Below are 25360 nucleotides of genomic sequence, written 5' to 3' on the forward strand. Positions count from 1 at the left end.
TAGGACAATCTCAACGTATAACAGTTCAACGCAGTCCTGAATACCTGTTCTAAAACTGGGATTAAGCAGCAAATATGGCCAAGTTGGCCAAGTTGGCGATTCCAGTAAGGTGCCATCGCTGTCACATGTTGATGAACGAAGAGAAAGGCTTGAATGGGAGGCTGGACTACAAACACCGACCCCATTGTGTGGCAGGCCATCGCTGACCAAGATACGTCCTGATCAAAAGGACCTTCCTGCTGGATCAGAGAGCACTGCCTCCATGACAGACTCTCTGAGTCAGACCACTGTTCAGCGGCACCGGGCCCTAAACGCCACCTCGTCTACTCTCATCCCTGCGCCTCTATTCATCCACCTCCACCCTCCCTCCTCATCCCTATCCACCTCACGGGTTACAAGCCAGCAGCCCCCCTCCCAGCATGATATGGACCACTTCCAGGAAGCACAGCAGCACATTTGCGATTACACCCTGGTAGAGGGCGCCAGAGGGCCGGGGGACAGACTGGGGACAGAGGGGGGGACAGAGGCCGCTCTGGGTCCCACGGCCTGCCCAGACCCCGGGGGCCGCCACTTAGAGGGGACCGCCATGGTCTGTACAAAGACCAAACAGATGCTGTCATTTCTTCATAACATATTTATTCAAATGGCTTCAGATGAGGTCGATTGTGACCAGAAGCCCCCCCCCCCCCCCCATCCGAGGTGCAGTGTGAAGTACTGGCGTAGGGCCCGACCGATTTATCGGCCTGCCGATTTAATCGGCCGATTATAGCCTTTTTGAAAATAATCGTCATCGGCCAAAAAGACGCAGATTACAACCGATTTTTTTATTTATTTTTATTTTTTTAAATGTTATTGCGCTTAGTATCCTGCAGATTGCGCTCCTACTCGCCTTGCTAACTAACAACTTTAAATGGAGCAAAAGAGAGGAGATTGAATTTTACCGTACAACATGAAAGCACGCTCGCTCAGGCAGCTGGGCGCTCACCTCACCAATGTACACAAGACGCGTTGTTTGAGCATGTTGTGCCTGTTTTTCTTTAGGTCCCAGGCCATGTTCATTTGTTATACTGTAGACTAACGGTGAGACCATACTGCTCAGCACGCACGTGTTAGTCACTGCTCACGAGCGCAATACATTGGGAGTTAGTTATTTTACATTACACTCATTTTTGACTGTAAATGTATTCTAAAACACTCAAAGGTTCTGCATTCAATTCACATATTCATCAAAAGTGTTTAAAGTATATTTAAGGTATCAAAAACTACGTTTTATATGCTTTATTTTATTTATTTATTTTTAACCGGCCGATTAAATCGTAATCGTAATTTTTCTCTGAAAATAATCGGCATCGGCACTCAAAAATCAATATCGGTCGGGCCCTACTTCACACTGATCAGTTCGACCACCAAGCTTCTGTTCTGCTGCTCTATCTCTAGTTCAGAGACCCATGGGTGTGAGAGGGAGGGCGTATCAATCTCCATTCTGATGTGGATATGGCATTTCACAATGTTTGTAAACATAGGCATCAGATACTTCCGGGTGGCAGAACGCGCGCGGCTTCCACCGCCCTGAGGCCGTCCAGCCGGCTACGGTCAACAGGGTTACAGTCAGAACCATTGTTGTTGATCTCAAGTTGAGGGGATGACGAAAACAAATACATACATTATAGATAGATATAGAGACATCTATCTATTAATGAGACGTCCCATAGCACGAAGAAATCCTTCATTCATGCCATTAACTCTGTTTTCTGGATCGCTCTGCCCTGGTCAAATGACGTGGAAGGGTTTGTTAACTAGTGGGGCCATCGGAGACCGCTTCGGCTTTGCCACCCCCGGAAGAAGGTTTATTATTACTGTGACGTCATGGTGAATTGTCGTATTGATAATAAAAATAGATGCCAATGGACTTAAAGCGCCACATTTTGTTTAGTCAGGAAATATAACACAAAAATAACTGCCTCTAGTGATGTGGATGCACGTTGGGACTCACTGACCAACACCACATCAGAGATTGTGTCGTACCGGTCACTGTGACACACAAACAGGATCACTGTGAAACACATCCAACGCTCTAAAACATACAGCGCTCTCACACATGTTGTGAAACACAGGGACGTGTTCTGAACAACACCTTCTGAAACAAGACCTGGGGAATGCATAACAAGCCTTCCCTCTTGGCAGCGATGAGGAAACCGTTTCCAGTCACCGGTGACTCATCAGAGAGGAGGGACCGTATGGGCAGATCTCAACACCACTCCATCAATGACGGTGGTTTCTATGACATGGCAGACAGCGTGCAGCGGCCAGCTGCAGCCACCGGACCCATCAGGTGAGAGGGTTAGGGGTGAGAGGGTTAGGGGCGAGAGGGTTAGGGTGAGAGGGTTAGGGGCGAGAGGGTTAGGGGTGAGAGGGTTAGGGGCGAGAGGGTTAGGGGCGAGAGGGTTAGGGTGAGAGGGTTAGGGGTGAGAGGGTTAGGGGTGAGAGGGTTAGGGGTGAGAGGGTTAGGGGCGAGAGGGTTAGGGGTGCGAGGGTTAGGGGCGAGAGGGTTAGGGGTGAGAGGGTTAGGGGTGAGAGGGTTAGGGGTGAGAGGGTTAGGGTGAGAGGGTTAGGGGCGAGAGGGTTAGGGTGAGGGTTAGGGGTGAGAGGGTTAGGGGTGAGAGGGTTAGGGGTGAGAGGGTTAGGGTGAGAGGGTTAGGGGTGAGAGGGTTAGGGGTGAGAGGGTTAGGGGCGAGAGGGTTAGGGTGAGAGGGTTAGGGTGAGAGGGTTAGGGTGAGAGGGTTAGGGTGAGAGGGTTAGGGTGAGAGGGTTAGGGTGAGAGGGTTAGGGGTGAGAGGGTTAGGGGCTGAGAGGGTTAGGGTGAGAGGGTTAGGGTGAGAGGGTTAGGGTGAGAGGGTTAGGGTGAGAGGGTTAGGGGTGAGAGGGTTAGGGGTGAGAGGGTTAGGGGCGAGAGGGTTAGGGGTGAGAGGGTTAGGATGAGAGGGTTAGGGTGAGAGGGTTAGGGTGAGAGGGTTAGGGTGAGAGGGTTAGGGGTGAGAGGGTTAGGGGGAGAGGGTTAGGGGCGGGAGGGTTAGGGGTGAGAGGGTTAGGGTGAGAGGGTTAGGGTGAGAGGGTTAGGGTGAGAGGGTTAGGGTGAGAGGGTTAGGGGTGAGAGGGTTAGGGTGAGAGGGTTAGGGTGAGAGGGTTAGGGTGAGAGGGTTAGGGGTGAGAGGGTTAGGGTGAGAGGGTTAGGGTGAGAGGGTTAGGGTGAGAGGGTTAGGGGTGAGAGGGTTAGGGGCGAGAGGGTTAGGGTGAGAGGGTTAGGGTGAGAGGGTTAGGGCGAGAGGGTTAGGGGCGAGAGGGTTAGGGGCGAGAGGGTTAGGGGCGAGAGGGTTAGGGGTGAGAGGGTTAGGGTGAGAGGGTTAGGGTGAGAGGGTTAGGGGCGAGAGGGTTAGGGGTGAGAGGGTTAGGGGTGAGAGGGTTAGGGTGAGAGGGTTAGGGTGAGAGGGTTAGGGCGAGAGGGTTAGGGGCGAGAGGGTTAGTGGCCCGTGGCCGGCAGGAACACCGCGACCAGTGCCGGCCTGGGGCTCCGCACGTTGCTGGGGCATCATGTATGACATCATCATGTATGACATCATCGGGTCATGTGACGCCCAACACGGAGGTTAAGGGCCACTACAGAGCGGCTGAGGCCGCGCTCAGAGCGGCCGGGGGCGGGGGTCCCTGGGCTCACACACCGGACCCCTTCTACTGGGAGTTAAGATACAGTGGGAGTCTCTACTGGGAGTTAAGATACAGTGGGAGTCTCTACTGGGAGTTAAGATACAGTGGGAGTCTCTACTGGGAGTTAAGATACAGTGGGAGTCTCTACTGGGAGTTAAGATACAGTGGGAGTCTACTGGGAGAGGGTAGAGCTACAATGGGAGTCTACTGGGAGAGAGTAGAGATACAGTGGGAGTCTACTAGTGGTGAAACGGATCAGTGTGTCCACGGTTCGGTTCAGATAACCGTTTTGGGCCTCGGTTTCGGATACGGTTCGGATTAGGATCATGTCCGTGATAGTAAAAAGGCTGACTTTTTTTTTGACGGAGGGTCGCTGACAGGCTGAAGGGAGGGGCGGGAAAAGTCTCATTGGCTCGGGCAGCACTGGAGAGAATGCATTCCGCTGGGTCCTAAACACCCTTTTGTATCGGACGTAGGCTACAGTAGGCAAAATACGCTACATAAGGCAATGCCTTCATGAAACCGAAATCCGCGGATCTCCAGAATGCTCCGAACTGTGGTAAACGAACCGAACGGATTCGGATACAATTCGAATCCGCTGCAGGCCTAGAGTCTACTGGGAGAGAGTAGAGATACAGTGGGAGTCTACTGGGAGAGGGTAGAGATACAGTGGGAGTCTACTGGGAGAGAGTAGAGCTACAGTGAGAGTCTACTGGGAGAGGGTAGAGATACAGTGAGAGTCTACTGGGAGAGGGTAGAGATACAGTGGGAATCTACTGGGAGAGAGTAGAGATACAGTGGGAGTCTACTGGGAGAGGGTAGAGATACAGTGGGAGTCTACTGGGAGAGAGCAGAGATACAGTGGGAGTCTACTGGGAGAGGGTAGAGATACAGTGGGAGTCTCTACTGGGAGTTAAGATACAGTGAGAGTCTACTGGGAGAGAGTAGAGATACAGTGAGAGTCTACTGGGAGAGAGCAGAGATACAGTGAGAGTCTACTGGGAGAGAGTAGAGATACAGTGGGAGTCTACTGGGAGAGGGTAGATACAGTGGGAGTCTACTGGGAGAGAGTAGAGATACAGTGGGAGTCTACTGGGAGAGGGTAGATACAGTGGGAGTCTACTGGGAGAGAGTAGAGATACAGTGGGAGTCTACTGGGAGAGAGTAGAGATACAGTGGGAGTCTACTGGGAGAGAGTAGAGATACAGTGGGAGTCTCTACTGGGAGAGAGCAGAGATACAGTGGGAGTCTCTACTGGGAGAGAGTAGAGATACAGTGGGAGTCTACTGGGAGAGGGTAGAGCTACAGTGGGACGGGGGAGGCCCTACAGCTCTAGTGTCACGGAGCCTGTGGGTGGAACGAGGAAGCGGTTGTTACTGGGCACGGCGAGGCGGAGCCAGGTCGTCACCGTAGAAGGACAACACTGGACAACACAGATCAGATCAACAAAGAGCCACTGTCATCTCACAGGGAGAAAACCTTGTTGCGCAAGATTGCATCAATTCACATTTTCAAGGCACTTTCTACAAAGAAACATTTGTTCAAAAACTGAATTTCACATCATAAAGTAGAAGTAAATGAACTGCAAAACTAAGGAATAACAGCAGACAGACGGGCGGTGAACAACGTGACGAAGGCCTTTCTGCCACATGCAGTTCATCAAAACTAAACAAGGCCAGTCTAGTTAACAGGCCATCATTCATTTGTCAAACATTATTAAACATCATCAACACTGAAACAGTAGCTCATTTTAAAAAGAGCCTTAGGATTAAAACCAAACTGTACTTGAGAGGGAAGAAAGACAGTAGTGGGGGGGGAGAGATGGCGGGGGGGGGAGTTTTGAAAAGTAGAGAGGGGGTTTGTTCCTCGTCATGCCATGCAAGAACTAGAGATCAACAGGTAGGAGGAGGATCGCTAGGAGAGCTAAACGTTACCTGGACGGGCCTGAATCCTCCCTTGAGTAGTGAAAGCAGAAGAGACCGAGAGAGAAGGACAGAAGCCAGATGGGAGACAGCACTAGTGGGTGTGATGTTCCAACACAAGCAGAATGTAGTCCACCAACATATTTCAGAGCATGGGATAATAGCCTGAAACTCTACGTCTTACAGGAGAACTTGCACAAATCAACAAAATCGAGTTAACATGAGGTTACCTGTAAAACATTTGTTTTACCAAATGTACCAGGTTTTACTGGTTCACTAACTATTATACAAAAATAATAATATTTCTCGGACATGCACTACCTAGTACATCTTAGTAGTCCTAGTACTTCATGTTTACGTACATAACGACCCAAGGTTTCACCAAGAGATTCAGCTTGAACTAGCCAGGCCTGGTGTGAACCGGCCAGGCCTGGTGTGAACCGGCCAGGCCTGGTGTGAACCGGCCAGGCCTGGTGTGAACCGGCCAGGCCTGGTGTGAACCGGCCAGGCCTGGTGTGAACCGGCCAGGCCTGGTGTGAACCGGCCAGGCCTGGGGTGAACCGGCCAGGCCTGGGGTGAACCGGCCAGGCCTGGTGTGAACCGGCCAGGCCTGGGGTGAACCGGCCAGGCCTGGTGTGAACCGGCCAGGCCTGGGGTGAACCGGCCAGGCCTGGTGTGAACCGGCCAGGCCTGGTGTGAACCGGCCAGGCCTGGGGTGAACCGGCCAGGCCTGGGGTGAACCGGCCAGGCCTGGGGTGAACCGGCCAGGCTTGGGGTGAACCGGCCAGGCCTGGGGTGAACCGGCCAGGCCTGGTGTGAACCGGCCAGGCCTGGTGTGAACCGGCCAGGCCTGGGGTGAACTGGCTTAACCCCCCAGGTGTTTCTGAACCCGGTGTATGTCACCAACGGCGATAGCTTTACACGGTCAGGACGCCACAGAGCACAGCGCTCATGTCTTTTAAAAAAAATATAGATGCATGAAAATGAAAATTCTATATTTTACTGTTTATTCAGTGAACAAACATGATATGAATGTCCCTGTAAAATTGCATAATTCCATATTAGATCAATATAGACGCAGAAGGACTTAACCTCTGTGAGTTATGTCTCAGGTCAGCCTTTGACTTTGTTTGATTTGCTTTATTGATGCAGAACCAGGACGGTTTACTGTGTAGCAAACCAACAAACATCAGGCGTGCCTTCTTTATTCCAGCATTAGGTCTGTAGTATAGAGGGGGACCTAGAACATGGGGGTACAGGGGTAAACAGAGGCATTGACCCTCACATTGGCCCTCCCTCCCTGGAGAGAGGGGGTACGAGAGAGGGGGTGGGTACAATAACCTCTTGTCCGGTGGGCCAGTGGCCTAAACGCCACACGGACTCCTCAGCGCAGACATGACAGTAACAATAGAAGGCGCATCACAGGAAGCCAGACCTTCATGGTGACATCAGCCGCTCTGAGGACGTCCTATGCTCTTGGCAGATGAAAGAACGTTCAGGCCTCAATGGTAAATGCGTTTTTTTGGTGCTCTTGTGTTTGCGTGTGTTGGGGCAGAGGCAGGCACAATACCAGTGTTCTCTAGTGCTTATAAAAGCCCATTGTGTAGGCTTCAAATGTTTTTCTGACTCTGCTTCCGTGGCGACACTAAAGAGCCCGGGGCCGCTGTGCCGCCCTGGCCACGCCCCCTGGCCTGACTCCACCCCCATGCTGATTGTCCACGCCCCCTTGGCACAGCCTCCGTCATGCCTGCTAGGAAGTGTTTGTACACATCGGCAAAAACACGCGAGCAAAGAACTGCGCCAGGCCTTTATTTATAGCGGCAGGCACCGGACAGACCAATTAATAAATAACTGGATTTAGCACGGAGGCATGCGGAAGGTGAGGATGACTGAGTCACTGCGTGTGTGTGGGGGGGGGGGTGTAGATGACAGCAGTTGGTTATTAATTACAACACGGATCAGAAGGGAAGGTTCCAGGAAGTGTAATGTCTAGCGTCTTGAGGGCCGAGTCATTGGCCAAGCTCTGCCAAGAAACATCAAGGAACTCGTCATGTCCCCCCCCCCAGTCTGAGCGGCCTAACAGAGTGACCCCAGTATCACTAACCCTAACAGAGTGACCCCAGTATCACTAACCCTCACAGAGTGACCCCAGTATCACTAACCCTAACAGAGTGACCCCAGTATCACTAACCCTCACAGAGTGACCCCAGTATCACTAACCCTCACAGAGTGACCCCAGTATCACTAACCCTCACAGAGTGACCCCAGTATCACTAACCCTCACAGAGTGACCCCAGTATCACTAACCCTAACAGAGTGACCCCAGTATCACTTACCCTCACAGAGTGACCCCAGTATCACTAACCCTAACAGAGTGACCCCAGTATCACTAACCCTAACAGAGTGACCCCAGTATCACTAACCCTAACAGAGTGACCCCAGTATCACTAACCCTAACAGAGTGACCCCAGTATCACTAACCCTAACAGAGTGACCCCAGTATCACTAACCCCAACAGAGTGACCCCAGTATCACTAACCCTCAGAGTGACCCCAGTATCACTAACCCTCACAGAGTGACCCCAGTATCACTAACCCTCACAGAGTGACCCCAGTATCACTAACCCTCACAGAGTGACCCCAGTATCACTAACCCTCACAGAGTGACCCCAGTATGCTCCATCCAGCTCCTGCGCCCCCTCCTCTGTGTCTTCCCACAGGTTAAGGAGCTGCACAGAGCATCATGCCGTTTGCTAGACGGCCGTCGAAGAGGACAATAACAACTTTTATAGAAACGATTTTGAATTTAATTAGCTTATTTTTTGGGGTTTGAGGTCATCATAAACCATAATTGAATCTGGCTAGCAGTATAAAGACCTTGATTGGCCGCGTAAACACCAGATGCCACCAGAGGAAAGATGGACATAATAACTAAACTAATAGATGTTTCTAATAAAACAGGATGCAGGTATGCCCTTTAAAGATTCTAAATGTAGAGTTGTTTGGACCTGAAGAGGCCCGGACTGGGTTAGGGGTTATGAACTGCACGAGGACACAGGTGGGGGAGGTGCCGGGGGGGGCATTGAGTGGGGGTCAATTACCTGATGGTGTGTTGGTCGAGGGCCCGTTGCAAACTGGTGTTTGGGTGGGTGGGTGTGGGGGGGGGGGGGGGGGGAGTTGAGATCCAAGAGAGAGAGAGAGAGACAAAGAACAGATGAACATGACATGGTAGAAGCTTGGCAGTATGATACTAAAACACAAGGAGTAGGAAAGCTGAGCGACTAGCTGGCCATCTTAGAGACAACCCACAATCAACACACTCTTATTCACAGACTCAACACCTCGCTCCTCCAGAAGTCCAGACTGCAACAGGCTCACAGACGGTTCAGCCCATTATTACACAATCCCATCAAACCCTTGAAAGACCGCAATGGGAATTTTCCTCCATTTTTTTCGTGCCAATATGCATTTTTATCTGAGCGCAAGCGTTTTGAATACGATTACAAGAGTTAAAATGTTGAAACTGATTCTGAACTTCAATAACTGATGAAAATAAAGAGCACTGTCAGATTGTATGGCATAGTCACAGCTAAAAATCCAAATATCTTCGAATCATTTGCATTGTGTTTATCAGATAGATAATCCATCAGAATCATCAGCGTTCAATTAAATAAATGAATACATAAAATCATACACAGTACTTCTCATTAGAAGCAGTACCTGACCCAGATTCAACGATCTTTCACTGGTTTCCGATGAAGACCGGTTGCAGAATGGATAAAAAGAAAACATTCCTGCTCTGAGGTCTGCATGTAGAGAACAACGCCTCCAATATGGTTCAGAACCTCTGATGAGATCTGCTAACATTCAGCCAACGGTGGAACGAGGCCTCCCTGAGTGAACCCTATTCTGTACCCGCGGCTCCGATGGGAGATGCTGAAAGACACAAATATTGAACGGAACATTTGTCCCAGCCAGCGATAACCATGGCTCAGGAAGAACGTCAGCTAAGTTCTGATGTATGGATCTGGAGGCAGAATCCTGGCCCATCAAAAAGATAACATCCGAGGCTAAGGCACGATATCAAAACAACATCATGTCTCCGCATCACTCTATCCCGACGTGGATCTGGTGTCCCCTAGCGCTCTGCCGCGCGGCCAGCAGCCTGTGACCCAAGTCACGGGCCAGACGTCAACACGCTGACTCAGCAAAATCTGGATCCAACATGGCTGCCTCAAAGCAACATGATCCGTGTGTTTTGAACGCCGGCAGGTCGGCACGGGTGACCAGTGACACTCACCGGACGACTCTGAGGCTGTGCATTCATTGGCTGCGTTTGAGTAGAGTACAGTAGAGGGGCGGAGCCAGGGTTCTGTACAGGGTTGTATGGAGACTGTAGACGGTGAAGAAAGAGAGAAAGAGGATGGATACACAAGGGGGATATGAGATTGTGTTAATTATTGAGAATTACAGTGCATGACATTTTCATTGTTTTAACATCGAGGAATCTGTGTTGCATGAATGCACACAATGATGGGTGCACCAGCAGCTTGTGTAGCTTGTGTGAACAGGGTGTTAATGTGTGTGGAGCCAACAGTTTATGAGTCACAGAACAGAGTACAAATGAGGGCAGCAGATCGTATCCACTGCTGTGTGTCAACGAGACCAGCACAAAAAGAAAAGCTGCTCCTGTAGTCGCTGGGAAGGGCTCATCACTTCAGTTGGCTCTGGCAGTCAAGCTATTTATAGGAGGCTGGTGGAGTAGAGGAGGGGCTTGGTAGAGTAGAGGAGGGGCTTGGTAGAGTAGAGGAGGGGCTTGGTAGAGTAGAGGAGGGGCTTGGTAGAGTAGAGGAGGGGCTTGGTAGGGAGGGCGGGAGCGCTGGGGGCGTAGAAGGCCCCTGGGACATGGGAGGGGGAAGAACTGGGGGGGTATGCCTAGAGAGCTGGGGCTCATGTCACTGTGTGGCCAGCGATGGGGGAACCCCAACCGAGATACCATGCTCTATGACTGTTGAAGTCTTAATAGGGGCTCTCACACACACACACACACACACACACACACACACACACACACACACACACACACACACACACACACACACACACACACACACACACACACACACACACACACACACACACACACACACACACACACACACACACGGCTTTAACTCACCCCTGGGCCTGTCTCCCAGCCCTTGGGGTAGCGGTACGCCGACGCTGTGGCGAGCGATACCTGAGAGAGCGCGGCGGAGTGGGGGTGGTTGGGGGGCGTGCACGCCAAGCCGGGGTGGCCCTTTGAGAGGTCGTGAGCAGCATACTGAGGCCCAGCATGCCTGGGTATCTGGGGGTGTGGGACAGACAGACAGACAGAGGGTTAGGACGGAAGCCAAGACCAGAGTGTGGCTGCACCGAGGGCCACTGAGGCACAGTGGAATAAAAATGGATGTCATCCGCTTCCTTACTTTACGCCTCAATAGTTGGTCTAAATCTAATGCTGTAATCCATCTGGATGGTACGCCGGTACATGCAAGTTGTAAGTTGCAACTCTCCCATCTTTTTTACGGCATTTCACTGAGGCACGCCCCCTTTTAGTCACAGTATCTCGTCGCTTTGAAAGTAGAGCGAGTTCAGTGAGGCCAACAAAAATGGCTGCGCCCGTAGAGAGATTTATTTTGTTTGTATTTGCATCATGTTGGTCATTTAAATGTAGATTTTAAATGCTTTTACACACTTAATTACATTGCTACTTTACACACACACACACACACACACACACACACACAAACGCGCACACACACACACACACACACAGTTCAGTAGTGTCGTCTCCTGCAGAGGGAGGTAAATTAATGTCTGCAGTCCAGTGATTAGCTGCAGCTCTGTAGCCAACACAGACTCGTAGCAGTGGCCAGGGTGTTTGACTCCCAGCTGGACCTTCAGGGTTTGAAACCTCATGTCCGCAGTCTAACCTGTAGGCCTGCCGGAGCAGAAAGCCCCGGCCCCTACCTGCTCATCAACTGCTCTACAGACAAACTCACTGCAGTCAGCTGTGAAGGACAGTGTCCTGCTGCTGGGCGTTTGAAATGCACACTTAGAACCAAGTAGTTCAGTGTAACGACCGTCTGCACTGGAGCCTCTAGTAGTTCAGTGTAACTACCGTCTGCACTGGAGCCTCTAGTAGTTCAGTGTAACGACCGTCTGCACTGGAGCCTCTAGTAGTTCAGTGTAACGACCGTCTGCACTGGAGCCTCTAGTAGTTCAGTGTAACGACCGTCTGCACTGGAGCCTCTAGTAGTTCAGTGTAACGACCGTCTGCACTGGAGCCTCTAGTAGTTCAGTGTAACGACCGTCTGCACTGGAGCCTCTAGTAGTTCAGTGTAACGACCGTCTGCACTGGAGCCTCTAGTAGTTCAGTGTAACGACCGTCTGCACTGGAGCCTCTAGTAGTTCAGTGTAATGACCGTCTGCACTGGAGTCCAGGAATGGCCAGAGATCCTGGGCACTGCACTTTGGTCTCTCACTAGGAATCCAGTGAGCACTACAGCTAAGCAGATAGCATCAAAAGCTTCATCTTAACTTCAACAACTTAATGCTCAAGGATTGATTTTCTGCATGAGCAATAGGATTATTTTAATATATTGTATAAACATTTGTTTAAATATGGTAGTGGATAATATAATCTCAGAGTCCCCATGAAGGTGACCCCACAGCCCAGAGGCAGTGGTGGGAGAAGATGGACAGACTACTGGCTAGGATGGAAGAGAGTCCCTCTCTCTCAGCTGACCTAGGATAAAGCAGCTAATCTAGCCTCCGTTGCTATGGGCGGAGCCTGCGTTGCTCGGGGCGGTGGTTGTGAGTAGGTACAGGTGGGCTGGGTGAGGGAGGGGCTCCCTCCTCTGCCTATAGGAGGCCTGCTGCAGGAGAAGAGAGGAGGAGGAGGAGGAGCAGAAGGGAAGCTGTGGAGCCAGGACAGACATGCTCCACTTCCACCACTGTCCTCTGCAGCCGGTGTCGAGGGGGGGGGCATGGAGGGAGAGGGTGGGGTCACGCTAACAGAATTATACTCATGTGACATAATATTAATTGTACACGCCTTTTGAAAAACATTTAGCGGCTTCTGTTCAACCTGAAGGGAGTTAACGGTTGAAGAAAGGGTCTGTGTTCTGGGTAAGGGCTAACCGCCAGTTAAAACAGTGTTTAACTATATGGCTTCAGTGCATTACCAGCCCGACTAGTTACCCATCTCCGACCACCTGGAGAGAAATGATTTCTCTTTGAAGCGTGGGCTTTAAACACCAGCCTAGGGTGAGCTCCTGCTGGTCACCGTCCAATCAGGGTGAAGGACTCCAGCACCAGCGTGGTGTGAAGCTTTAACCCTTAGGACGGGTTCACTCCCGTTCCTCCTCAGTCGACGAGAGGACATAGGCTCCGGTCCTCCTCAGTGATGGCTATGAAGCGGGCTGGGGCGAGGGTGGTACTGATCTGGACCGTGTCGTTTATTAATAATGATGGTGGTAACGCAGACCTCTGATGAAACACTGGAGGGAAACCAATAACCGCTCTGGACCAGTTGGAGCCAAAGAGCCACCAGCTCTCCCACTGTCTGTCTGTGTGTGCTATACTCACGGTATAGACTGCAGTGACTCCAGGCTGTCTGTGTGTCTGTCTGTGTGTGTGTGCTATACTCACGGTATAGACTGCAGTGACTCCAGGCTGTCTGTGTGTCTGTCTGTCTGTGTGTGTGTGCTATACTCACGGTATAGACTGCAGTGACTCCAGGCTGTCTGTGTGTCTGTCTGTGTGTGTGTGCTATACTCACGGTATAGACTGCAGTGACTCCAGGCTGTCTGTGTGTCTGTCTGTGTGTGTGTGCTATACTCACGGTATAGACTGCAGTGACTCCAGGCTGTGAGAAGATGCGCTCGTCTATCGACTGATGGACCCGTGGTATTCTGGGAGGAGGGTTGAGGAATGCAACCGAACCAGAACGAAAAAAGACCCAGTGGGGGGAGGCGGTGTGTGTGTGTGTGTGTGTGTGTGTGTGTGTGTGTGTGTGTGTGTGTGTGTGTGTGTGTGTGTGTGTGTGTGTGTGTGTGTGTGTGTGTGTGTGTGTGTGTGTGTGTGTGTGTGGCTAACAGGCAATGGCGAGAGCACAGACAGGAAACAAGAGTTGTGGTTCTATTTTTGCGGGTGCCCGACTCCAAACCAACTGCAAATAAAGAAATAAGGAGCCCAGGCTGGTGTGACCAGCCGTAACACTACACCACCACATCAGTGGTATGCATCCATTGATTCATCCTCGGTGTATGGATGGGTGAACCTGATGGCTAAGATATTACAGTCTGCGCACGTTCCTTCCCCCCCTCCCCCCAAAATGCCCCCTTCTCCAAAAGAACACAGTGTACCGGCACCGGGACCTCAGGGAAGGTGGGAAATCCAGACATGGACTTGGGAGCGCTTTAAAGGCCGAGCTCCGAGCGACAGGAGCGCCACATCATAACAATCACAAGGGCCCACACAGCAGGAAGGAAGAAAGGAATGACCTGAGTGTGTTTACTGGCTCCTGCTACAGCGCAGGAAACCCCAGAATAGAGCAGCGATAACCGCAGGAAATAGAAAGAAACTGATCAACAAATAAATGTTACCCTCCGTGCCATTCACCCCCAGTTTTGTTTGTGGAATAGTTCCCTTTCTGAATGCTTAAGAACGATGGCCGCCAGTGTAAGAAATAGACAAAGAGAGATGGAAGGCAATGGGAGATGGCGATAGAAGGGGCCAAGACAGAGAAGAGATAAAATGATAGGGAGACAGAGGAAAGAAATGCCTCAATGAAGAGGGAGAATGAGACACAAGGACGAGTGAAAGTAACCTGCAGCCACACAACGGATTCAGTTGGCTGCAGTGACGTAGGGAGGCGCTCCAGCACTGGCGCTCACATGGTAGAGGAAACACAAAGGGTTTTCTGGCCTCTTCAGCCTTAAATAAATATAAATCTATCCAGCCCCCACCTGCAGGGCCTCAAGCCTTCCTGGCCCGCTGCCTGCCCCCCCCCCCGGGGACAATGAGGGGGAGGGACCACAGGGTTTTCACCTTAATAATAATAATCTTCCTTTTCGATTTCTCGCAGTGAACTTTCTCTCGCAGGACCTCCAGGACCTGATGTAGGTAAAAGGTTAACATAATCATTCTGGAGTCAAAGAGATGAGAGCGACCCAAACAGACAGAAAGGGGCTGGGGAGAGAGGAGTGGAATGGGGGAGGGGGGAGGTTGTAGATCCGTCTGCCCTGACTGACAGACGGTGTGGTGGTGGAATGTAAACAGAGGGGAGCGGTGGTAGGAGAACAGGGCCCAGGGTGTGAGAGGGGTGGGGGGGTAACGCCGGGTTCAAAGGTCAACCAGACCCTCAGCTGAGGAGGCAGAACACCAGCCTGTGACACTAGAAGGTTCCTCCAGGATTCCTCGCCCGGCTGCTGCTTATGCAACAGACATTCCAGCTCTTCTTGTACGGTCTTGTGTGGGGATTGAATTCAGGCAGAGAACATTCTGACCCACTAGAGTGGGGGCCGCCAGTCCAGCTGGAGTCGCAGCGTGCATGGACATGCACTGCATTATGGGTATTGTATTACGAGTGAGAGCTTATAACATTCTGTGAACCTTAAAGGGGACCTATTATGCTTTTTCGACTTTTAGGACCTATAAACATTGTTATAATGATGGATAGTCAAGTTGAACCATACTAAAGTGTCAAATAATGACACACATGCATTTCGACGTATTCCCTGCTGACAGTCTGGGGTGGCTGTGCAGAGCGCTAAACACTCGGGACAACGTTTGCGATTCACTTGTTCACATTTCCGGGAAATCATCTACGTAGAGGCACTCCTGCCGCGCCCCCATATGCCTGGTCAAATCTGCCCGTGCGCGCGCTTCAAGGAAGGTAACCAATCCCAACGGAGTTGGGTTGGCAGGAGGGGGGCGAGGGGGCGGAGAAGGACGAAACGGAGCGTTGACAGAGAAGGCTGAAAGCGCCCAGATGAGAGGAAGAGTTTCCCGAAAATCTACATCATTATTTTTGCATGGTTAAACATGACTATCAATCATTATAACAATGTTTATAGGTCATAAAAGTCGAAAAGCATAATAGGTCCCCTTTAAGAATTCAATGCATTCTTGCAAATTCCGTTAAAATGTACACAAATATATAATTTTTGGATCATTGTTTGGGTTTACCATGAGCGCTAAAGCTGTGGGCCCGGACGAACTGAAATGTGCCTGAATGACTTGTATTCATTCATAACGTCTAATACGTGGCCAAGAAAGCGACTTGACAGATTGCGGCCCCTTTTGTGAACCAACACACAGGCCGATGGTGCAGTGTGCTGTTAACCGTCTACAGTGACAGGCCTCTGAAGTCTGACATGGCCTCAGGCCTCAGAACACATCCACTACAGGCTTAGCTGCTTCAGACAGCGTAGGGAATACAATAATGGTTATGACCATTGGAAAAGGTTTTGAAGTAGAAAAGCCTGCACTGTTCTTTATTTTCAGAATCAGAAAGGATTTAATTGCCGAGAAGGATTGAGTGATTGAGTGGTCACACACACAATACCCCAAGATACACAGGTGCATCGTGGGGATTATTTGTAATTCATAACTAGATGTTGGTTGCCCATGTTAGCCTTCGCTAAGTGCCCTGGGCGAGCCATCTTTTCTCCGTTTTACCATACAATCAGCGATTGTGACATTTCCTCAGTGTGTTATGCTAACGGGTGTTAGAATGTGAGCCCTCCTAACCGCAGTGGTCCTCTCCCAGGTTGTTCATACAGGGTTACCCTAACCCTCATAGAGAGAGCGACCGGTAGAAGTCAAGTTGTGTAAAGCGTGAGCTGAACTGAAGAAGTTCGACTTGTAACCAAATCTCTCCCTGCCGGTGCTTGTGAATGCCTTGAGGAGCGGGAGAGTGTTCTCCCTCAGAGAGCAGACACTTGACTGGTCTGAGCTCTGACGCCAGGCCGCCATCACCAGGACCGCACCGTCTCACTGTGGCCTGCGCTCATGTTGGGCACAAGGAGGCCAGGGGGAAGAGCTTCAGGACAAAGTTCAGCCTGAGGACTTCATGACCCAACGACAGCGGTTCCACATCAGGCATTAAGCACATAAAGAATACCTTACATCCACAAGGACTCTTTACTGATGGAAGAGACAGGCTATGGCTACTGACGAGACTGAGGTCTCGGCCTAGTCCTGTAACTAACCCCCGCTGCCTTAATGATTCATTAATAACCCACCGTGCTGGTCACACGACACCTTGATAAGGACACTTGTGTCCTGTCTCTCCACACTCAGCTAAGGGCCTGAGATCGCGGTGGGGTGCAGTGCAGCAGAACCTATTCACTGGGGTAGACAGTAAGGTACGACTGGAAGGGCCCTGCTTGAATAATTGACATGAGGACATGGGACTGGGGACAGCTGCGACTGACGGCCACTGTCCCAAGACGCGTGATTACAGGACTACAGGTTCTGCCAGGTGAAGCAAAGGTTTCCCCGATTTAACCGGCAACAGTAATTAATTTACATTGCATAGGTTTACATAAATTTACAATCATACAAATTAAAGATTTGAATGTCCCAGGTTTGTTGGAGGGAATCCTCCTATTTTCCATAAAGTGTTTTTAGAAAAGGAAAAGGGCACTGTAGCTCAAATGGCAAAGGGCGCACTCACACTAGGCCATCTGTACTGTGCCATAGTCCGTTTCACACCTGTATTGTGCTCAATTGTTTGGCTAGTGTGAGCACGCCAACCGTACTCCAGTCCACTTCAATTCCGTGGCCTGAGCACACTTCGGAGAGGAGTGCTCAGGCCACGGTACAGACGCTAATGAGCCGACACACGCACGGCTACGCAACCTGAGCTGGATGACGTATAGTCCATACGTCCCTTCTTTCCTATTAAACAATAAACATGACGGCAAGCGGATCACGTTGGTGCGATAGTGAAGTTGAGTTTTTTGATCAAAAATCCCCTGTTCGTCACAGCGCGGGCTTTCTTGGTCCACTGAAGAAGGCGGGGCTTAGTGTGATGGCCTAGTGTGGGTGCGCCCTAATGCTCTTAATGGCATTGGCAATGGTTCAAACTTTTACATGTTATGCATCCTGATTTCATGTGATTTGAATGCCCAAATACTGAACGGAAAGACAACCCACATACCTTTAAAATAAATATTTGAATCTATTATATTGTTTTCAATGCATTATAACCATCACTTATCATTTCTGCTACACCAAGCTTATCACGACACTGCCTGTCAACAAAAAACCAAGGTTTAGGAATAGCATCCAAGGCGGATATTTTACACCCGATTCATTTAGTCCCAGGATCGACGTCAGATGTTATCAGGAAGAGGAGAATGAAACAAGCCCAAATGACTGCTTGAGCCCTTCTGGCACCACACAGCCTAACAAAAGCTGAAAGGCAGAGACGCCAACACGTCATACGTGTCAACATGGAATGGAAGGAAACATTGACCCACTTTTCCATTAATGTTCCACATTGTTTCCAAACTGTCAAATGCCAAAGACTGCCCTACAGACACAAACAAAACGTTGATAACATGGGATGTGCCGACATATTAACAGGTTAATGAAGGTCACCTCATTCTGCCGAGGCAGCCGCCTTCATAGTCACTGAATAGTCAGAGGTATTGCCAACTACCACACCTCTTGTGACAATATTGTCCTGTATAATGGGAGATAAAAGACGAGGCCTTGTACCTCACCCAAGCCCACCTGGAGGGCTATTGATGGGGTTGCATCCCTCTGCTTTGACCATGGCACTCCCTGGAGAACATAAAGAACCGTGGACAAGGGCCACCTGTACACTGACCCCGGCCTCACACACAAAGCCTGGTTCGGGGCCATGAGGGAGGGCCGGACCGTGGCACCTCCCCTGCCTCATCAGCAGCTTACTGTAAAGCCACTTAAGTGCTCTGAGAGCGAGAGCGTGAGAGAGAGAGCAAGAGAGAGAATCACAAAACCTATATCCTCTACACGATTCAGTGAACCACAGGGAAAAACCCCAAGTGTGGCCAATGAACCCCCTCCTGTCCAATCCATTAAACACAACCAATCGGGACACTCAACGGCCTCAGCCAGGAGTTAAATCAAACACAAGGTGACTGAATCACTCTCCAAGCGCCAGGTTTTACTTTGGTAAACCACAATGTACGATATCAGACTGAAACCTCCCGATGGGGATATCCACGACGCAATATGAAAGCAAGGCTGATGTGACGTTTGTTTGCATCGGTTCACAGTGCAGGGCCTCGCCGGGGCGGCCTGGAGCGGCCTGCCTGGAGCGGCCTGCGGGCTGCCTGGAGCCGCCTGCGGGCTACCTGGAGCCCCTCAGCACTCTGGGAAGGAGCAGGAAGTAGCTTGAGCCAGTGTAGATGGTAGAGAAGGCTTTCCCATGCTAACACACACACACACACACAGTTTAATTTACTCGTCGTACCTGACCACCCACTGTGTTTTCCGTTTTTCATTCCAGAAAACTTTTTTCTCCTAGATAGAACTTAATTCTATCTTAACAGAATCAACATTGTATTCGACGACACGTAACAGAGTCGCCAGCTGTTTTCATGAGCATGATTATGTTATTGAATGTAGTTCATCCAGGACAGAAAATGAACAACACTGGGATAAGGGTTTCTTTAAAGTGGAGTAGGCAATGGCATGGTCACTTACTTCATTTACTTACTCTATGACTCATTTCTTACGTCATTTACAGTTTTACTCTTTACAAGACAACTAAACTAAAATGAACTGAATATATCGGCAAAATAGTGGTGGTTCATTTAGAAGCTGCAAATGTCATGAAGGAATTTTAATCCTTTGAGTTGAATAATCAAATGGAATTCCACTTTAGGAGTTGGCAGAGGCAGAAACCAGGGTTTGTAACTTGAACATCCCAATTCAACCCTTTTAACAAAGACTACAATCACAATAGTCAGGTGGTTAGGGTTTGACTTCATGCTGAAAGGTCTGAGTTCAAAACACATGAAATCTATAGTCTACCTTTAGGCTTCAGCAAAGACGCCCTCACCTGCTCATGAATCATAGGCGTCTAATTCGATTCGCTACAAGTCGCAGCTCGATAATTATTTATTTTCATAATCAACAACTGAAGGTCTACAGCCCGCAAAGCGCTGTAGTCGTTGTGCCAGTCGGTCGTTAACACCGTAAGAAGAGCCACAGGCAGCAGCCTTAAGGGGGCGCTCCTGCAGCCCGCTGACGGCGTCATGGTGTCTCCAAACGTAGCAGAGTGACTGCAGAGTCCAGTGGTGGCTGGGTAGCAACACACAGCCTGAGCTCATGAGGTACAGCGCCTGCATGCTCCAGCCTCACCACCTGTCCTGGAACATGGGAGCTGGCCACGCCAAGCCCCCCACCCAGCCAGGAAACACAGGGTTCCCCACTGCAGCCCCGAGCGGGGACTGGCCGCTGGACAGGACTTTGGGCCTGGTTCTCCCAAACCAGCAAACCACTAAACTCATTCCCTCACTCTCCACCTCAAGCTGGTGTGTGGTGAGCGTTCTGGCGCTGATTGGCTGCCGTGCATCACCCAAGTGGGTGCTACACACTGGTGAGGTCGCCCCCGTCACTGTAAAGCGTCTTTGGGTGTCCAGAAAAGCACTATATAAATTAAATAAATTATTAAACTCGCTCATTCCTTTTAAGCCTTGAAATGTTTCCCTCTGACAGAGCCAACCACTCATTTAAAGGAAATTATGCAAAGTGTGGTACTGTCAATGGATGACCAAGCCCTCAGGAGAGCGAGACGCCTGCACTCTAAATACTCATCACATAGCAATCGTTCAGAACAGAGGAAGAAGGACGAAGAAGAAGAAGAAAGGGTTAACAGGAAGAGAGACTGACAAAACGCCTTGCGTTTCCTGGCTGAGCTAGGCAGTGGCTGGTGGTGGGACAGGAAGGCAGGGAGAGAGAGGTAGGGTTCGAGCTGGAGAGTCAGAGAGGAAAGCAGAGCGAGTGAGAGAGCGGGGAGGTAGCGCGCGAGAGAGGTAGAGCCGAGACAGGCTGGCTGACCTGGGCCTTTGTTGGCAGATGGTGGGAGGCACCGCCTTGGCCCTGCGTTCTGAATGCTAAGCAGAGCTGCCATTGTCTGGGGACCTAAGCAACAGCCGCATGAGCCAGGCGTTTCTCTGGCAACCAGTAGCAGAAACAAACTGCTCTTCCCCAAAAAAAGACACCCCCTCTAGTCTCCACCCCAGATATCCCATCCTGCTCTCTCTCACTCTCTCTACTTTCACTCTCACTAAAGCTGTCAGGAAACACAACAGCACACGCATGCACGCAGGAGCATCCCCAGTGAGGGAATCCATCCCAGAGGGATTGTAGAGCGCACAGAGCAGAACATGCTACCACACACCTGCCCTTCCAGACAGACACGGCCACAAGGCCAGACTTGCACCGACTCTCACCCAGAAGGGTGATCACCGACTGGGGAGGGAGGGAGGTTGAAAGAGCCAGGGCATTCATTCATTTAGAAAAATGACGATGCATTGAGCGGGCACTGTAAATATTAACTCAGCCCTTCTGGTGAATCTAATCAAACTATTTGTATAAACTCTTAAGAAATATACATATATCTCTAACTAGGTCAACGTTAAATGCAATTTCTCACATACATGTTTAGCCGCTGGTCTCCCATGAATCAAATGGAGATCTAGAGAATCGCAGCATTGAAGATGAAAGGGATGTTTCGTAAAATCCAAGCATGCAACAGGTGAACAAAATGTTTCAAACTTAACAAAAGCTGAGACAGCGATTTCATTTTGCAGTAATGACTATTCCGTATGCTCAAAATAAAATTCTGAACCGCGAATTGCTGGCAGCAGGCTATGAAATAAATCTGAACCATACCATCATCTGAATATGTCAGCTACAGCCAGTGCGTGGCCTTGGCATTGCTTGGTATAGAATTCAAGTTTCAGCTAGGTACCAATGGCAGTTACCACAGAAACCGTGCATTTCTGCAGCATAGCTTTACACCTCCAGCAGACACAAGAACTCTCACACCACCGCCATGGTAATGGAGGCCAAATAAAACAGGAGATGACATAACCAGGATGACTTCATGAAAAGTTAGCTCACGACAAAATAGTACTGATTATTTACGTATACACGTTTCTAGTGACGACAGTTTCATCTAAACATTTTCATTTGGAGCTGCAAATTGGTTATGTACCACGGTGTAAGACACTATTATTTTACGGCACTAAAAGCCTATTCTATATATGGTATCTTACTGTGAAATGCGCAAAGCAATCAAGATGTGTCGTACATTTTACAACAGAAGACCATACAAATCGCCAACATCAACAACACGTCACACGGTCACGACCGGTTTACAAAAGGCTGTCATCGGTAGACTCCGGCTGGCTCTGGTCACGGCATTCCCGTCAGCTAACTCCTAGTACCCCGGTATACTATCAAGCAGACTCCTAGTGCCCCGGTACACTGTCAAGCAGACTCCTAGTGCCCCGGTACAGTGTCAAGCAGACTCCTAGTGCCCCGGTACACTGTCAGGCAGACTCCTAGTGCCCCGGTTCACTGGTGAACCCCTGCGCTTAACGCGTGATACAGCATGGGGTTAAACCCCCGTGGCTAACTACCGTCCAGTGATGGATTCAACGTGCAGCTTGCGACGTGCCTCCACTAGGCTAGAAGCCTGGTAATCAAACTACTGCCCTGCTAGCGGCTAGCAGCCCGGTAACTAAGCTAGTGTCCTGCTAGCCGCTAGGCTATCAGCCCGGCAAACACACTACTGCAAAGCTAGCCGCTAGGCTATCAGACCGGTTACCAAGCTGGTGTCCTGCTAGCCGCTAAACAAAGCCGGTAACCGGCAAAGCCCGACGCAGGACGGTGGCAGCCCCGCTCCCTGATGGAAATCATTTTAACACATTTGATACAAATGGACAACTATAACGCGTCACTACGAACACCACCACTTCCCCGCGAAACCAGACCATTCAGTGATACTATTTAACCGGGCTGACTGTTAAAAGCAATGCACCCGGCATGCTAAGTCGTTAGCATAATAGCTAGCGGAGTGTCCCCTCCCCTCCCCGGGCTTCACATCACTCGATCCCCGATACCCATCACCAGTTAGCACTAATAAAATGCAGCTGTCTTTTTTTAATTAAAAGCCTTTAAACATGAAAGCTAGAGGGTGCAATGTGTCAGTGTTGAGCAGAAGGATACTGAGGTGGCAGACCGGCGGCCGGCTGGGGAGCGAGCGGAGCTCCCGGCGGTAGAGACACTGAGGTCAGGGCAGTCCGCAGCTGGCTCGACGGAGAGGGGCCCCTTCCTTGTCCGCTGACTGAGACAGTGGCGGGTTTGGGGACCACTTTCGTTGGCAAACTCATTGCAAAAAAATGTACAAACAGAAACAATATTCTAATAAATACTTGTACACACAGCGCCTAGCTTGCATGCATTGGGGCAAGCGTCGCAAATGGTTGAAGCAGGCCCCGGATCCCGTTGACGAACCAGGATAACGAATAGCGACCCAAATGCCTTTTCATGGAAAGTCGCTGTTCGGATCAGCGGTGCTATTCATGGGGACGGTGGGAGGTTTGCCTCCCTTGCCCGTCCGGAACCTCCGTGGATCCGTCCAGCTCAATTCTTCAGGTAAATATAGCAGTTATCTTGCTTCCTTCAGCAATTTAGCTTTTCTTCTCAGTAAGTCTGTTTTCTATCATTTTTTTCTCACGGAGATGGGAGACTTCGTCAACATGGCGTTGCGGCCGCTTCCAGCAGTCCGGGCAGGACAGATGATTCGGCACTTCTCGGGCAGCTACGTATATACTCGGCTTATCGAAGGAGCCGGTCCGAGTATTTTCCATGACACCGAACCTGCGGTTTTGTCTTGATTGTTTTAACATACAATATTGTTTGGAGACTTCCACAATTACATTTGAACAAGCACATCGTTTTCTTTATATTTTTTTAGAAAGTATCAACCAAATAAACCATGTTATGCAACAATTCAACGCTGCCAATTAGTATACATAATTTAAATGCTTTATTAAAGAAAAAAAAGCTATCCAAATTTTGTATCGCAGGAAGTTACTTGAATAAAATATATAATAGGGTTAGTTGAAGAAAAAACGATCCGATTCGTGTACCTCTGGCGTCATCTAGTGAATATTTTGCCATATTGCATTCCGAGTTTACACTTGAGTAAGTGACCGTGTATCATGATCCAAGTTGAGGCAATAGAAGGGGGACTCTAATGTTCAGAGAGAAGGCAACTTACCAGGTCTTCATTTCCACCACGATGCAGACAAGCATGTCAAACGCCAGATGGTTGTTTTAAGATAAAATTTATTAGGCAAAATAGATCACAATAAGGCAACAGGAAAAAGTACAGGACACATATATGCATTATAGCTTACTTAGCTAAAGTGTGAAATGGACCATATATAGTGTTAGTATTATAGCATTGAAACAACAATACACATCACATAACACTTTCACTAGTTTTATTTTCCTAAAAGTTTTGATGTCCTTGTAGAATCATCATGACGGGGTCAATATAATCTATAAAAAAGGAGAAATTTGCATCTTCCGTAACAAAATGTGACTAACATGGGGTTTAAAATTGGGTGTGTACATATAGCAGTACTGCATCTTTCAAGGAATCACATCCCATGGCTTCATCTCAAGTGTCCTGTCCACAGTGTCATCCCGTCTATTTACAGTCATTCATTAATCAAGCTAAAAAAAACATAGAAAAGTCCAAACAAAAACCAGGGACTTTAAAAGGCATTCAAATGAGTGGTTCTCCCATTCATTATCCGTTGGCTTGCTTTCCTGTTTAAAAAAATAGCGCACATCTGGCCCAGTAAGCAATTTTAAAACACATTTGAACGTTCAGGAAAAGGGCCCTTGCTAAAACACTACTACACGTAAGGCGAGTTTGGGCATCAGCACTCTGCTTCTTAAGCCTGTGTGTGTGTGTGTGTGTGTGTGTGTGTGTGTGTGTGTGTGTGTGTGTGTGTGTGTGTGTGTGTGTGTGTGTGTGTGTGTGTGTGTAGCCTGTGCTGGAACGGAACCTGAGGAGTATTAAGTAGTCAGGCAGTGGCAGTGGTTCGGTGCCTTCTGTAGACTTTGTCCTGGTAACCGTGGAACCTTTCCTTCCTCCCCGATCCCTCGGTCCGCCAATCAGCTTCCAGTGACCTCGTCATCACCAGAGGTCGCACTTGTGCCGTGGGTTCATGGGAGCGTCCGCCTTGCAGCCGAAGTGCTTGGAGAACTCGGGCAGGTTGGACACGGTCCCGATCACCCTGAAGCGGGAGGGGCTGTGAGGGTCTGTGATCACACCCTCATGGGAGCTCTCTGGGGTCCGCACCATACACCACACCTGGGGGGCGGGGAAGGAACCTACTCATTAAAAAAACTCTGTCTCTCTCTACAATGTGAACAAATGGTGCCGTATCATTAAAGTCCCTTTGACCAGTTTTCACAGACGCTATCAAAGGCCCATGCATTGAGTTCAGACGCACGTCATTGAGGAGCAGGTGAGTCATCGTCTGCTATTCCATCACTAGTCCGTCTCACATGGCCAACCATATCACATTTTGGATCTTAAACGCTAAACTGCCATTCCTACGGCCACATAACGATGTCCTTCATCGTGTTGGTCGCACA

At 49.7% G+C, this 25360-nt stretch overlaps 2 protein-coding genes across 5 annotated transcripts in view; both read right to left on the bottom strand.

Annotated features, from left to right (window-relative positions):
- Positions 1-24555, bottom strand: part of LOC130402226 (eukaryotic translation initiation factor 4 gamma 3-like) — a 67965-nt gene extending 43410 nt beyond the window's left edge. The window contains exons 1-6 of the mRNA XM_056606368.1: positions 22910-24555; positions 13512-13581; positions 10803-10970; positions 9925-10016; positions 8725-8803; positions 5637-5657 (exon numbers count right to left, since the gene is read on the bottom strand). Coding sequence (XP_056462343.1) covers positions 5637-5657; positions 8725-8803; positions 9925-10016; positions 10803-10970; positions 13512-13581; positions 22910-23073 — 594 coding nt within the window. The 5' untranslated portion in view covers positions 23074-24555. The remainder of the gene's footprint in view (positions 1-5636; positions 5658-8724; positions 8804-9924; positions 10017-10802; positions 10971-13511; positions 13582-22909) is intronic.
- A 105-nt stretch (positions 24556-24660) lies between these two features.
- ece1 (endothelin converting enzyme 1) overlaps positions 24661-25360 on the bottom strand; it is a 32145-nt gene continuing 31445 nt past the window's right edge. For all 4 annotated transcript variants that reach the window (XM_056606307.1, XM_056606309.1, XM_056606310.1 and 1 more), the window contains one exon: positions 24661-25073. In XM_056606307.1, coding sequence (XP_056462282.1) covers positions 24897-25073 — 177 coding nt within the window. In that variant the 3' untranslated portion in view covers positions 24661-24896. The remainder of the gene's footprint in view (positions 25074-25360) is intronic.

Source organism: Gadus chalcogrammus, chromosome 13 (genome assembly GCF_026213295.1).
Source record: "Gadus chalcogrammus isolate NIFS_2021 chromosome 13, NIFS_Gcha_1.0, whole genome shotgun sequence".
NCBI lineage: Eukaryota > Metazoa > Chordata > Actinopteri > Gadiformes > Gadidae > Gadus > Gadus chalcogrammus.